Raw genomic sequence first — 16164 nt, forward strand, 5'->3', positions numbered from 1 at the left:
CTTTTGTTTGCCATTCTCCGTACTCAGTTGCAGCATCATGGTGAGATCAAAGAATGGCAGGGAGCTTCAAGTAAGTAAATAGTTTCTGCAAGAACATTGAAAGAACTATTTTTTTCATAGGATCATATCTTCATTTCATCTTATTAGCAAATTCTGAGTATACAATAAACTCAGAAACAAAGGAATAAAATACATAAAATAGGAGACAGGAATATTAAGTATGCTACTTTGAGTGGTATAAAAGGCAGGATTAAATAGTAGTGATAATAAACATAGTAATTAAAAAACAATAATTGTAAACCCTATTGTGACAAATATATGCTTTCTTCAAGCACATAGGGAATGTCCAAAGAATCAGCAAATGTTAATTTTTTTATCAACTTTCAGAAAATGTGCCTGCAGACACAGCTTTGTTATGCAACTATAAGCATAACTCTTAAATCCTGAACAGATTTGTAATAAAGGATTGACATCACAACTAGTATGATCTTATTGCAGCCACACCAGAAGCAGTTTAGATATTGAATTATGACATCTATCCTACTGTGACTCTATGGCACTATATTATAATGATTTTATTATGGTTTTAAAATGTAAAATTTTATCTCATGTATTGTCCACATATTTTATACATATATAGTATATAGATATTTGCTGGTGCTTTATTTAAACTTATTTAAGTAATAAAAGAAATTACTTCCCTGTTTGTAAAAGAGATGACTTTCCTGATTGACTCACTCCAGAGCCTTACCTACCATCACATTGTGCATTACTCTTAACTTTATCATTTTGTCCATTTGTAAAAAGAAATATTATAAATCATATACACTTTAGGTCTGGGCAAATGCTAATGTTTCAGAACTTATATTTTTTCTGGTAATGTGAACTACAAAGAGAAACATGTCAAGGTAATTTTAGGAGAATGTAAGAATGAAGAATAAAGTGGTCTGCTTAGTCCTTTTCTTTAATCATTATTTCCTGGAATAATTTGCTTCATAGACTCCCAAACTTGTATACATACTCTGTTTTGACTACTTTGCAGTGACAGTGCAGTGCAGTTATGAGACTGAAAAGAAAGAGGAGAGGCTATGCAAAGTAGACTGATAGCAGGTTGCTTTGTCTGCAAATAAATTTTCCCCTCCTACTATTTAATTTGCTAGTCATTGTTATAAATAGGGCTCCTGGATTATATTAGGCACGACAGCTTCAAGAGCTGTGAGATTTTCCATCTGTGGAGTCCAATGTAGTAATTGAGAATTTAGAAAGCTTACATTTTTTAACAATATCTCTAGAGGGCACTGTGACTGTAAAATATCAAAAGAAGGAAAAATTATCAAGCAAATTACATTGACAGAAAAAGAAGATTAACCTCTAAAATAGATCAAAAATAAATTTGTGTTTGGGAATTAGATTTTGGATTGATAAATTTATATAAACTATATCTTTTATTTTAGAATCTCAAACACATTGCTTAAGTAAATTTGTGTTTGGAATTTGTGGTCAGAAAGGGTGGAGTTGATTTTTGAGTATGTATGATGACTATACATACAGCTTGATAATTTTCAGAAATTCAGTTTTAGCAAAAAACAGTTTTAAAGATATCAGAAAATAATGATATGAAGCAAGATTAAAATGCTATTTTTACAATGATTTTAAATGGACCTGGCGATCATGGAAAAGTTACCACTATAATATGAAAAGATATATTGCAATTACTTCATGTTATCCCATGTTACTCTTCTTTCATACTTTCCTTAGTCCAAATATATCATGTCCTGTTGATCAGACCTTTATAACAATGATTTAAAAGGAAGGGAAAGGAGCTGAATTTAGAAGCAAAGCATGTAGCCATTACGTTGAACATTTTTCAATCAAATAATTTAAAATTATCTCACTTTTCTTCTTTAAATATTTAAAACCATTTGACTTTCTAAACTTTCTGAGTGGATAATAATGGATATTATTTCTATGCAACTTTTTTACCATTAGCGAACATAAATCAATGTCTTATTTTCAAAACACTCTAAAACTATGTTCTCCTTTCTATTTATATATTTCTTGATGGAGCTTCAGCACCATTTTAACAGTTACTACTTCTTTATTCACCCTTTCTAAGTAAATTATACATTCTCAAATCCTGCTTAAACTATGATTTTTAAACCTGATATTTTACAGTGAAACTTTTTCCTCAATATGCCTTATTACAAATGAGTTTTACAATATATAGCTGAGGGAATCACATATTATGCCTTTTTACTTTAGCCTTCATTTCCTTCCTTTTTGTGTGTTGCATTTTACCACGTAAACTCCTTAGGATGGAGACAATTTCTACTATATTCAGTGAAATGTCGTAACTCATCATTTTTTATGTTTATTTTACAGCTGCAGTAACAAGCAGTGATGAATCTCATACTTCTACTCCAGGAAAGATGAGTCAGCGTCATGGGAAAGAAGGGTATCTTACTCCAACCAAAGAATTACACCAACTTTCTTTCAGTCCAGGCCAAGGCCATGGTAAGAGCCATTTTGTTGAATATACTATCAAATGAAATATTCTTGCTGTACAACACTTGCTGTACATGTGACCAGTTCAAGAGAATTGGTTTTATGTTCTATAAACCGTAACTTAGTTTTGTATCTTGCCCAGAAATCAGCACAGGTATTTCTCTGACTTGAAAAAAAAAGTGGTTAAAAGTGTCTTGGTTTAATTGTGTAATGAAGGAGATGGGAAAATGCTGAATGTGTGGCCTTTTTTCATATATTGTATTAGTTCATTAAGCTGCCTTTGATAGTCATCAGTGGGCTTCCATGTACTTCATATATGTATTTCATTGAGAGGTGGAAATGTAATGGTTGAACTAGGAAATAGATATGTTGTACCTTTAAGACTGTTATTACAAAATTACATTCCATTTGTTACTTCTGAGGAGATACCGCAAGATACGTAATTCCTAAGCTAGTAGGATATTCAATAAATGAACAAAAAGTATTAGTAAGAGTTGAATTTAGATGTCAATTAAATCATACCTTACTGAACTCAGCCTTGTCTCATCTGCTCTAATATGCACACAAGAAAGACTTTAGAAGCATTCACTTTTATGTATGATTAAGTATGACTTGTCGTGTTGTCTGAATCCACATTGGTAATCATTTATAATCTTAGCTTATTTCAATACAGAACAATCTAAAGTTTATATTATACAAAACTGACTGATTTAAAAATATAAATGTGCTATAGGGCAAATGTCTACTTGGTTTCAGTATATGCAAAATACTGAATGTCTTTTTTTTCCCAAATGGAAATGTTGTCTCCTAAGTTTATCATATCCAATTAATTCAAGTTAATTTGGAATTCTTTGGCATAATTGAACATTAACAGGTTTCTGCAAATAATTTGGAGAAGCATTTTATTTATGGGGTTGTTGTAACTGATAAACTATCTGAAGCCAAACATTGAATTGTCCAGACAGCCTCATCTTCCTGAAGGCTCAGCTGCTTTAAGTGCATTCAGAGGTCCTCTGCATGTGTGTACATGTCCTCTTAGGAACACTTCAAAAATTTATTTTTATTTTTATTTATTTTATTTATTAAATTTTTATGCTATGCTATCCATCTCCTTTACAAGGTGATTCTGGGCAGCTTTTAAGTTACAAAACAATTAAAAATAATTAAAATATTAGATTAAAATATTATTAAAACAGTATTAAAACCTAAATTAAGAGAGCTTTGAGATGGACAGACAGTGATGAGGTCCAGCAGCTACCTCCAGCAGTGAGCTCCCTCCCTCAGGGCATTAGGCCAATAGGGAAAGCCAGTTTTAATACCCTTCTGGAAAGCCAAAAGGACAGAGCCAGTTCTAACCTGCAAGGTTTGCATTTTATTTTTTTTATTTTATTTTTTTTGTATCCCTTCCCCTTTTTTATTATGAGCCGCCCTGAGTCCCTCGGGAATAGGGCGGCATACAAATCCAATAAAATCCAAATCCAACTGAAAAAAAATTGAATGCGGTTTGGAAAAGCATTTCCTACGCTTTTCCAATGACAGCATTTTTTAAAAGAGAAACACTAGATTAGATTTTGGGAGTGGGGGAACCCTCTGAATGTTATATATAGATTTTATAAGTTGCCATGGTTGCTGGTTAAAAAAAACCTACCAAGAATAGTTTATCACTGTCTTTTAAAATACATCCAAATACCTCTTCATTCCACACTTCACTCCATTTTCTATAAACTTGTCTCTAAATCTTCTGTTCTCATTAATCCAAAAAGCTCCAGTAAAAATTAACAAGAATACTTAACAATATAAGAATACTATCCCTTTTTCCATTGAGTCTAAATTCCCCTTATCTCTCTCTTAACAGTTAAACATAGTAAAAAGAAAATTAAAAACGATTAAACATTACTAGAAATAGTAACTCCTTATTTACATATCAAAAATGAGTCCATTACACTATTATATATTCCAAAGGAATAACTGCTCAATTCAGATAACTTCCCTTCTCTCATCCAACTGCCCAAAGTGCCCATAAGCTGTTGCAGGAAAAAAAAAATGGTTCTCCTCACATCAGTGGAAGTCTAAGCTATACAATTTCTGACTGTAAAGTGAGGAGGATTATACAATGTAGTCCTATTACATAACATGCTAAAGAAATATTACAGTAATGGAGATTTATACTCTTTATAGATATATCATCTATGATGCAGATATGGCAGTCTCTGACCCTAGTAAATATTTGGTTTGGTGATTATAGAAAATACTAGTGTTGCTTACAAAAGTAAAAATTCTATACTTATTGGTTGGTAGTATGTAATTTATTCTAGTGCTGTGCCTTCAACCAATGCCTTTTGTAGGTAGCTGATTTTGTTATTTGTTGAACATGTCCTTTTGAATTGTTGATCACCCTATCAAAGTGTGTTTAAAGTATGTTTGCCAGAAGAATCAGAATGAAATGGAGGGGAGGGCATTTGATTGGCATAGTCAGTTGAGAAGAAATCAAGGCATTTAACCAGCACTACCACCATTTCTCCTTATATTCATTATATTCTGGTTCTCATTTTCTTTTAGATGAATTTTCAGTTTCTCAAATTGTCTGGGGACATACTAATGAAAATTACTAGGATAAGCAAAATTTTATACACATAAAATTTTAGTTTACGTGTATAAAGAGTATATTAAGTGTTACTACTCCAATACTACTCACAGATTCTTTTCTGAAGTTATTCATCCACCCTGCTTCAGTGTTACTAGGGAAACCATTGTTTCCATTGTAACATCTAGCACAACCCTTAGATTCCTATTCTAGAAAAAAGGTTCTCTTTGTATTATAAATGTGTGTCATCATAATAATGACAAAGCTGCGATTTGTGAACTTTCTCAGATAGAACTTTTTCCCATTACAGACCATCCCTGAGAACATGGTATGAAAGTTACATGCAAAAGAAATGAAATTAACCATAGCTCCAGTTAGTGTTTATAGTGCTGTAAGGTCTGTCCATAGTTTAGTTTATAGAAATAATATAAGAAATTAAGTGTAAAACAGGAATAAAAGCAGGCTTTGATGGGGAATTCTTAGCACTCTCCTGTATCCTTTTTATATTGCCATTATGGATGGAAGGGGAGAGGCTGAATTTGGTTGGCCTTCCTTTGTAATTTGAAATTATGATACATTTTCATGATGCCAGAAAATGTGAATTATGTTCCTTATTGTTTTAAAACAATTGTTCACTTCTAATAAATGGAATATATCAACATATAAGAGAAGCAGTGACATTGAAATATAAGTCTTAATACTAATTGTGAACTTCACTACTGAAGTAATACTATGTATTATGGTGATTAATAAAATTTAAAAACTAAAAACAAGATTTTTGATTGAATTATGAAATAAGTGATTAGAAAAAAACTCTGCTAGCTCAGTTTTATCTTGGACAAGTTTTTAGAAATTTTGCTGACTTTTATTTTGAGCATACAGACAATATGTGAGTGTACGTGTGTGTTCATTCTTTTAAACCAAGGGTGTTAAACTTGCGGTGTCATGCAGTCACATGACATATCGTGACTTTTTTTCCCGATGGCTGGATAAAAAGGTGGGCATGGCCTGCATGTGACGCATCCAGCCATCGGGCCACTAGTTTGACGCCCCTGTTTTAAACCATCTAATCTCAGAATATTAAGAATTTGCCCTTTGTCCAAAATCTCTGGCAGAAAAAAACAGTGGTTATCGAAGACAGAGCTTTTAAAAATTCCAGACAATCTATTGCATCATTTTTTGAGATATTTGCTTACCAGATTCCTCAATGTCTTCAACAATTGCAGAGCTTTTAATTTGCTGCCTTCATTGTAAAAGTTCATAAAAATTTAGGGAGACATTCAGGGATGTATCGAAAATAGTCCATGTTGAACTGTATAGCATAACATCAGGAAGGACAACAAGAAATGTTTTATGACATTTTGCATTATGTGATAAAATGCTTTATGATTATTTTTATATCATAAAATGTTTTATAAGTTTTACAAGTTTCAATTCCATGGCAGTCATGGGTCTCGGCTCTATGATACACTATTTTGCCAGTGAAAGGTTGCACCCAAACAGGGCAGTTTTAGTAATATACAGATGATGTGTATTCAGCTGATTCTTGTCATGTTTTGCATGAAAAGCGGTAAAATTGACTATCCAACACATATTAAAAGGTGGCAAAGCTTCAGTTGTTTCTAGTCAGCCCGCATTCTTACATTTTTTTAAAAATTCTTCAGTACTGTATACATCTTTGCCACATAAATAAGCAATTTAAACGATAAGCCTCTAAATCAGTTAAATTATCAGATATTTAAACTTTCACTGAGAAATTATACCTATATACAGGTAGTCCTTGACTTACGACCATAATGGAGGCAAAATTCTGTTGTTAAATAAGACATTTGTTAAGTGTGTTTTGCCCCATTTTAGTATCTTTCTTGCCAGAGTTAAGTGAATTCATGCAGTTGATAAATTTGTAATCTGGTTATTAAATGAATCTGACTTTCTCATTGAGTTTGCTTGTCAGAAGGTCACAAAGGTGATCACATGACCCTGAGACACAGCAATGGTCATAAATATAAACCAATTGCTAAGCATCTGAATTTTGATCACATGGTAATGGGGATGCTGAAAAGATCTTAACTGTGAAAAATGATTGTAAGTTACTGTTTTTGGTGCCGTTGTAATTTTGAATGGTCACTAAATAAACTGTTGTAAGTCAAGGACTACCTGTAGTGCTGTTGTTACATTTCTGTTTAAATATAATTGATTTGTATTTATTGAACAAATAATATAGTTTACTTTTTAGTGATTACCTGCATGTTGAAAATATATCAAACTATTTAATGGTGGGGTGGGACGGGACGTCCTAAAGTTGAAAGATTCTGTATTTTCTTCAGGCTAATTATTCCAATCTAAAATCTTCATATAAAAGCCATGTCTTTTTATTTGAAATTAGTTTAGCAAGGACCTCTATTATTGAATGATAATTGTTTTAATAATAAAGCATTTGTTTTCTAAAATATAAATTTCAATGTGCATTATTAATATTTGTGTAATATTATTTTAAGAGACAATGGACATTTTTCCAGCAAGCTTTTTTGTGATCTAGTATTCTTAGACATTTTGGTTTGCTATTTGGTTTGTTTTATTAAGATGAAGTGCTATAAATACAAGACTTTCTTTTATTGAGAAATTCATTTTATTTAGAAACTGAAATTTTCCGCTTTCTTTCACAATGTTGGAAATATACCCATCATAGCTTGCTGTGTGTGCTTTAAAATATTTGAATGATTAGGGAGTGGAAGAATTATTTTGGTCAGTTGAGGTACTTGATCATGCCAATTCTCTGTAACTTCAAAACAGTGTAGAGTAAAGCTTATGTTAGAACATACTAGCTAAAAAAGGAAATATTACTGATAGAGAAATGGCAACAATTTGAAATTATTACCAACTTCCTTAAATACTATCTTCTTTTTTCAAATACATACATGACTCTCTTACTTGCGGGTTGCTAATGATTGCAACTGCTTTTTCTGCAACATTCTCATTACTACCAGCCTTTTGAATGAAAAGAATAATTATATAAAGCATCTAACTCATAAAGGAAGAAGGTCCTATGAGGCGTAGGTTTTCTCTAGGTGCTGGGGTTTCACTTCCTCCACGAACTGATAGCCGAAAGCTTGTCCGGAATGCTTCATTTGGAGGATGCAGTGAACTCTCACCAGTCTTTCAAGGTTTGTTTTCTATTTTTTATATTGTCACAAAAGTAGGTTGCATTACTAGGTGCAATATTAACAAATAAAAACAATACCTTTTGGGTAGGTGTTGACTCACACAGTGTTTATTGCTAAATAATATTTTAGAGGTTTAAAATTGTTATGATACCATTGGGATATTTGAATGTTATTTCTAATATGCTTAGTCAGAATTTAATGGCTTTGTCTTTAAAGAAAGTATACTTGGTAATTATAATTTTATTGTGTAGAAATTTTTGTAAGCTCATTTGTTTTTTTAAAGGTTTTGATAGAGGGAAAGATGATGCTTCACAGAATAAAGATGATTCTTCACAATCAATGTCAAAAAGTAAGGTAAGTACAATTACTGTATATATCTATACCCTACCAATTAGATGTATTGATTCCTTCTGGGGGAAAAATGGCCTTAGTTACAGCATGTGACACAATTACTTATCTACACATTTATCTGTCTTTGTCTTCACTCAATGGTAAAAAAAAAAGGCAGATACAGAATACAAAAAAAAATCAATATTTATATTTATTTTGAATTATTTGTACACTGCCTTGTATTGAAATCATATGATAATTTATTAAGGCAGTACACTGCGTTGTACTGAAATCATATGGGAATTTATTGATTAAAAAGATTTCCCATTTGTAAAATCAATGGATTCTCTGTCTTCATTTACACACAGAAACTGTTCTCCGTCATATACAAAGGCATACCAAGTATGCCACTATATAGGTCCCTCCTGAGTAGAAAGAGCAAAGAAGACGTAAACAAGATGTTTATGGAACAAATGGAAGGAATAACAGTACTGGATAAAGGGAGAAAGAAAGGGAAACATGATGAAGAAAAGTGGAAGGGATATTGTGTCTAACCAGGAAAAGAATTGAAAGGAAAAAGACAATAGAATTATTAAATTCAGAAATTGCATATTCCTATTCAGAGAATAATATTAGCCCTTTTTCATTCTTTTCATGTGTAGAGGGTATTTGCTGGAAGACCGGGGGTGGGGGGGAGGGAGATTTGGTACTACACTGGGACCTTGATACACATGCTTAATTGGTTCCAGGAGCTGTGATAAGTACTAAAAAGGACAAGTAGCAAACAAATGGTGATGTGCCACATAACACTTTGTTTTGGCTGGGAAGAACTTCCTATCTGTCCCTTTTCCTATGTTAGCAACTTCCCAGCATGGCCAACTTCCTGTCCACCCTTCGACAATTTTTGAAACAATTAAGTACCAAGGTACCAGTGTATTATTTCTGATTCTTATAGTAATGACTAGAAAAATACATGTACTCTTATGCATTTTTCTAGAATCATAGTAAGGCAGAAGTGAGGATAAATGACTTCTCCTCCTATTCTTAATATCAGGGTTCCAAATAACATCCTCAACACAAGAAGACTACAAGGCTAGAAGTTCCTCAAAGTTCCATTTTATTAGAGATGTCATATTGGCACATCTGGGAAAACCTGAATCTGAATGCTTCCAGGTTTTCCCCACCCAACAGAAAGCCCAAGTCCCTTCCTCTGCATCCACATGTCCATCACATGGTCCAATCAGTGCATCGTCCCAGCTAGAGATGCCTCCCAGTCATGCCACTGCAGGTGCAGGCCTAATGTCCTTGGCTCTCAGAGAAAGAAATATTATTATGGCTTAGATATCCCCGCAACTCCATGCAATCCCTCCCCCCCACCAGTTTCCCACAGCCCTAAGTGTGGCAGCCCTGAAGATCCAAAGAAAAAGATGACCTCCAGGTCTGACTCTTTTTCTTTTTGTTTCTTTTGAAACTACTTGCTCCTATATGTCTTGATTTCCTACTTATTCTCCTCATTTTTACTAGTATCTGCTTCTATTCAGTTAAAGGTAATGGGAAGGCAGCTATTTATGGAAGCTTTCAGTAGTAGCTTAATCTTAAACATGGTTTAGATTGCTACATTTAATTATTCCATTCAGTTGAGTTTAATATTTTTTCAAAAGTTATTCTTAAAAATTAACATTTTGCATTCCATTAACCCACAGTAAGTTGGGTATCCTGCATATCACAAGTAGTTTTGTTAAATAATAAGTTGAATTATCTCTGTGTTTATGTTTTAGCAGAGAAGGTTTATTGGTACATTCGTACAATTATTCAAAGACAAATATGAAAGTTATTTGGTACAGACTGCTAACCAGTGTTCAGAAGTACTAGTTTTTCTTTAATAAATTGTAATTAGCTTTGAAGTAAATAATGGTGGGTTTCTTATCTGAAATATGTCCCGTTTTCACATAAAATCACTCAAGCGGAAACTGAAAGTTTTGGAATTGAGTTATTGAATTCACCATGATCTTTTCTTTTATTTAAAAAATATGAAGCTTGATAAATTTATAGAAGATTTTGTTAATGGTGAAATAAAGCATTTTCATAATTTTCTTGTATAATTTGTATTTTCAGTCAGAATCTAAGATATATAATGGATCAGAAAAGGACATCCCTGCTTCCTCTCCCACTACCAAACTTACAAAGAAAGAGTCCCTTAAGGTGAGTTATTTTCAATATTAGAATACCCAAATCTTCATATTACATTTGCCCATAACACAATTAGTGGTAGATTTGGAAACTGTACTATGATGCTTCAGCAAATATTATTTGTTTGTTTGTATCCCGCCTTTATTATTTTTAACTCAAGGCAGCAAGAGTATGCAACACACTTTCTTCCTCCTATATGCCCTACAACAACCATCCTGTGAGGTGAGCTGGGCTGAAAGAAAATGGCTTTCATGGCTAAGGCAGGACTTAAACATGTTTTCCTGCTTTCCAGCCTGGTCCCTTAACCACTAAACCAAACTGGTTCTCACATAATTATGGAATATAAAAGTTATGCAACATATTTTAATCATTTTTTTTCATTATAGAAAACTGTATCATATCAAATATTTATTCAGTCAAGGATCAATAGAATTAAAAATATTTAAGAGTATGTAATTTAAAATGTTAGAATAAAATAGTAACAAATAAAATCTACATTAAAATCATAATTTTGCAGCCTATCTCTCAGTTGCACATAAACAGGAATGTGGGCTAAACTAATCCTTAAATTGTGAACGCCTATAGTTATTAGTTACTAAAATACAACAAAGTGATAATATCAAAAGATTTGATGCATTATTAATTATATAAAATGGTTATGATGGATTATTCATCAAGTTCTGATGAATCTTTAGTGCTGCTGTGCAGAATCTAGCTCCCTGTACTGTGATTACAATCCATTCGTCTTTAAGCAACCACTGAAGATCAATGGTATCGGAACAGCCAGGAATACCTATTAATTATAGGGAAAATACATTTTGTTCAAATGTCTCTATAAGAAGAGCAGTGAAGAAGGACATGTCCAGAGGTTTCCATCTCTCCACAATCACTGGGACAGAATCTTTTATATTTGCTTTCGGGGACAGTTGAGGGGAGTATATGACATCATGCAAGCAAAAATACTTTCCGATGATTCGCTCTCTCTAACTAGCTAAGATAACTGCCAGGGGTGACAATATATCTATAATCTGGAGTCAGAAACAATGGAGCATTCTCTGTCCGCTTGCCTCACTATATCCTCTATCCTTTGTCTCAGGTTTTGTTTTGCCTGGTTATAGTCCAGTTGAGAATTGAGAAAATCTAGTTTAGCGAGGTTGAACTCAACAGCCTTAATCCATGAAAAGGAGAATTTATCTTGGAGGATTAATGGTACAAGGCTTTAAGGAAAGAAATTAAGTTTTAGCCAAATATTTAAAGAAGCTATACAGATCCAACCTTTGTCAATTCTGTTCTCCAGGCATAGTTGTGCGTTTAAAGCACAATTCTTTAAGGCATCTGGAGAATTGCTATAATAAATTTGGATTGAACTCTTTCTAAAGGTGTAAATCCCGAAGCTCGGGTCTGAGCAGGGTTCCGTAAAGAAGCTGTGCTAGTGAATTGGCCTGGACAAGCTTCATTGCTGCAGGAACATAGTATTCTACATTTAGCAAAGTCCATAACTGGTTTTCTGGTAGTTAAGACAGAAAAAAAACTAAGGTTTGTCATTATTACAAAACTGGACAAGGGTTCATAAGGCTCTTTTAAGACCTACAGGTGTTCTGGAGAGGATTACTGCGTCCTTGCATAGAGCAGCTAGCCAGGTGATACTTCAATCCCCTATTTTGAGGGTGAGGGTGTGGAAACCTGGTGGAATATGAAGTAGATTTATAAGCCTGCAGATAGGATATGTACCAGTTTTATTCATTAGATTAAACTTGTGAGATCTGCTGTCTGAAGTAATATCAAATGCGACTTTTTCACCTCAGAAGGGCCACAGACAAAGCTGATCTTATTCATTCTCTCTTAAGACAGAAAAAAAAAACACCTAAGGTCAGCTGCTAATTTAGCCCTAGAAACCTATAGTTTTAAAGGGACCAAATTTATGAAAAACATTTCATTTTCACTCATAGATAATATTAACACCACAGATGAATAGACTATGATGTGTTAAGAATATAAAATAATTCATCCTTAAATGTTATAAGTATCTTGCTTTGTATAGAACAATCACATACATACAGTTGAGGACTATTGTTTTCCTTTGAACTTCTTTAAATTTGAAAGGATTTTTAGAAATTTTTTAGAGTGCTTGCTTTTGTAATCAATTTGTTAGAATCATCTTTGAGGTTAGATTTCAAAATTCACAAAAGGATACCCCTTGATTAAAAAAAGGAAATAAGAGGGATAAGCACACAATTAAGTGGAACCAGCAGTAAACTGGTGGTAGAGGCTAGTCAAGGGGTGATCCTCAAACTTACAGAAATACTGCAGACAAATTCTGTTAAATCCAAATATACTTAAATTATATGTGCTTATAGATTCCTGATAAATGTGTAATCTAGGTAAACCTATGTGTTTATATAAACAATTTAAAAGCATATAGATTTCTTATCTTGGATTAACTATATTTTAGAGTCCATGTAAATGGACTTTTGTATTCTTGATAAGTTATAACCGTAGCTGGAAATTAAAGCATGTATTCTTTTATATGAAATTGCCTGAAAAAGAATTTCTGGTAAGTTCTTTCATTAGACTTTTTTTTAAAATGATTTTTTCCCCTATCTTTTAACAATTTTCACCTGGACATTTATTTTTATTTCAAATTGACTGGATTCACTAACTTCTTTCCATTTATTTGCTTTCTTTTCTCATTTCTCATTCATTCTTTACAGGTTCAAAAGAAAAATTACAGGGAAGAAAAGAAAAGAGCTACAAAAGAATTACTTAGCACTATCACAGACCCATCAGTCATTGTTATGGCTGATTGGCTTAAGGTGAGAAATTGAGATAAATGAAAAGCTGTAATTGCTGAATGTTTAATCTATAAGAAAACAAAAGAATTGAAATTATATTTAACTGCTACTGTTTACTACTAGCAGGGAATATATTAATTGTATCCCAGAGGTTTAATATTCAATACGTAGAAACCCAGGGAGAGATTTAGTTTGCTTTAACATGGTTGCCATAGTTACAGCAAATCTACAGTGATTGTCTTGATAATCTCCCTATGTTAAATATGATATTTACAGAAAGATATTCCCCTTAATAACAAGCATCTGAAATATCACTGATGTACTGAAATTTAAAAATGGTTTCCTTATTGCACATTTTCTTTTTTTTTTCTTTTTTACATGGGATGGTATAAAATGTTATGATTTTCACTGTGTAAAAATCAGTGATGCTGTCAGATCTGCCATCTTCAGCATACTCTGCTTTGCTGACATTCTGCCATAAAATATGGGAGGAGAGGAGAGATTAGGGAGTTAGGATGGGGGAATGACAGGATAATAGGAATCAGAAGTGTCAATCCGGAATAGACCGGCTGATCAAGAGTGGAGCTATGAGAACGGAATGTGAAACTCCACCCAAAAAGCGCTAAGTCTCAAGGCCATTCCCAAAATATCTAATTCAAATATCATTGGACACTGACTGACTAGCCAAGGCAGGGAGGCCAGGGAAAGGGTAAAATGCAGGCTTTGTGTGGGAATATTCAGATCCAGCTTTGCTTATGCTGTAACCACTTGACTTTGATAAAAGTAAACTTTTCAATTCAAAAATGGAGTCAAGGGTCTTTATTTTCTAAATGCTCAGGTCAAGACAAACCTGACAGATGGTATGAATAAATAAGAGAAGGTTGTGAATGGAATATGGGGATCAGATAATCTTTTGTTGGGGTGTTTCTTGGAACACTGACACCAAGCTTTAGTATTTAGTATTAATGTTTTTTTATATCATAAAAATATTAAGTAACACTGGTCAATGGCATATGTAACATGGGATGTTACTATTCAAAATATAATTTTCTACATATATTAAAATCAAAAAGCATTTACGCCATTCTTTGTTCAGATCACTCAAGGCACCATTTTATTTCTACAGCAGTACTCAGAATTAGAGTTAGAGAGAGAGATTTGCTCAGGGCAATCATTCAAGAGTTACCAGATATCTGAACAAGGAAAGGAAGACATGGACAATTGCAAAGCAGAGTAAATGGGAGGGAAAAGAAGGACACAGACTGTTTAATGTTTATATTTACATTCATTGGAGAGGAAGGGAGTACAAGTAAGTAAACAGACATGCAATGGTAAATACACATTTGAGAGGAATGTGCTGCTGTTAACCTAGTGTCCTCATAGTTGTGAGTCATCACCCAGTTATGAGGCAAATGCCTTCAACTTGTTACTTAATTCTTAATTTCAGGAAGAGTTTGTTAACTTGCAGTTAGCACTTATTAGGAAGCTCCATAAAGAAAATCTGCTCAGTTAGATATTTAAAAAGCCAGACTAGATGTAGAAACTGAGGACAAAAAGGAGGATATGTCCTCCTTTTGCTTGACATCTGGTAATCCTGAAATTAAATCACAATTCACATTTACTCTTCTATTGATTGCCTGGCCTGAACTGATATCAATTTTCCCTCCTTTCAGACATTTTAATTACCCAAATACTTACACTTACTGTATGTATTTAATATAATGTAGTATCTGAGGGTAGCTTTATTAGCATTGCTCCTTCACTAGAATTTTAAATAATTTTATAATTCTGAACTTTTTATATATTTTGTAAAATCATGTTTTTGTCTGGGAGTAAGAGATTGAAAAATACTAGAAGAAATAATTAGATATATTTTTCTTTCTCCCCCCTTTTTTTTCTGGGAAGATTCGTGGTACATTGAAAAGTTGGACCAAACTTTGGTGTGTGTTGAAACCAGGAGTATTGCTAATTTATAAAACACCTAAAAATGGCCAGTGGGTGGGAACAGTACTTCTGAATGCTTGTGAACTCATTGAGCGACCTTCAAAAAAGGATGGATTCTGTTTCAAACTTTTCCATCCTTTGGAACAGTCTATCTGGGCTGTTAAGGTAAGTAAACTTGTATTCTTAATGGAGTTCGTGCCAACAGAATATTATGTCACATTAAAACTCTCTGCATCATTAATGAATTCAAAATGCTTTTCAGTTGTCATCGATTGGTCCAAAAGAATATTTATTTTATAAAGTTGTCTGATTAGCTTAAAACTCTAAATTTCAGCCATTCAATTGCTTTGGATAGTTAATGAAGATTGAAAAGGAAGATCTGACTTTTTACTATGGATGGCAGGCAGACAGTTGTTAGCATTTCTTATTTCTATTAACCTATGATTCCAATTATGGCAAATCATAGATTTTAACAGTGCAAGACTTCCAATGTTAAACTGTTTGCTTTATTAAATTTCCATCAGACAAGTTGCTTATATTACATTGTATCTGATTTTTAAAAACAAAATCGCCTCTTTCTGCTTATTGGACAATAAATAGAATTGCCTTTTGCATCTATGGCTTCCTTTCTATGCATCCATATTTATTTGGGTGC

General features: G+C 33.1%; 1 protein-coding gene across 4 annotated transcripts in view; it reads left to right on the plus strand.

Annotated features, from left to right (window-relative positions):
- Positions 1–16164, plus strand: part of OSBPL8 (oxysterol binding protein like 8) — a 95300-nt gene that overhangs the window by 27701 nt on the left and 51435 nt on the right. For 3 of the 4 annotated variants that reach the window (XM_087723415.1, XM_014061928.2, XM_014061927.2), the window contains exons 3-8: positions 28–70; positions 2383–2514; positions 8537–8607; positions 10699–10785; positions 13485–13586; positions 15471–15674. In XM_087723415.1, coding sequence (XP_087579541.1) covers positions 28–70; positions 2383–2514; positions 8537–8607; positions 10699–10785; positions 13485–13586; positions 15471–15674 — 639 coding nt within the window. Of the gene's footprint in view, positions 1–27; positions 71–2382; positions 2515–8122; positions 8254–8536; positions 8608–10698; positions 10786–13484; positions 13587–15470; positions 15675–16164 lie in introns of those variants that run through there. The other variant, XM_087723416.1, reaches the window with a different exon arrangement.

The sequence above is a fragment of the Thamnophis sirtalis genome, unplaced genomic scaffold (assembly GCF_051295495.1).
Source record: "Thamnophis sirtalis isolate CommonGarterSnake01/CBP01778 unplaced genomic scaffold, rThaSir2_p1.2 scaffold_9, whole genome shotgun sequence".
Taxonomy (NCBI): Eukaryota; Metazoa; Chordata; class Lepidosauria; order Squamata; family Natricidae; genus Thamnophis; species Thamnophis sirtalis.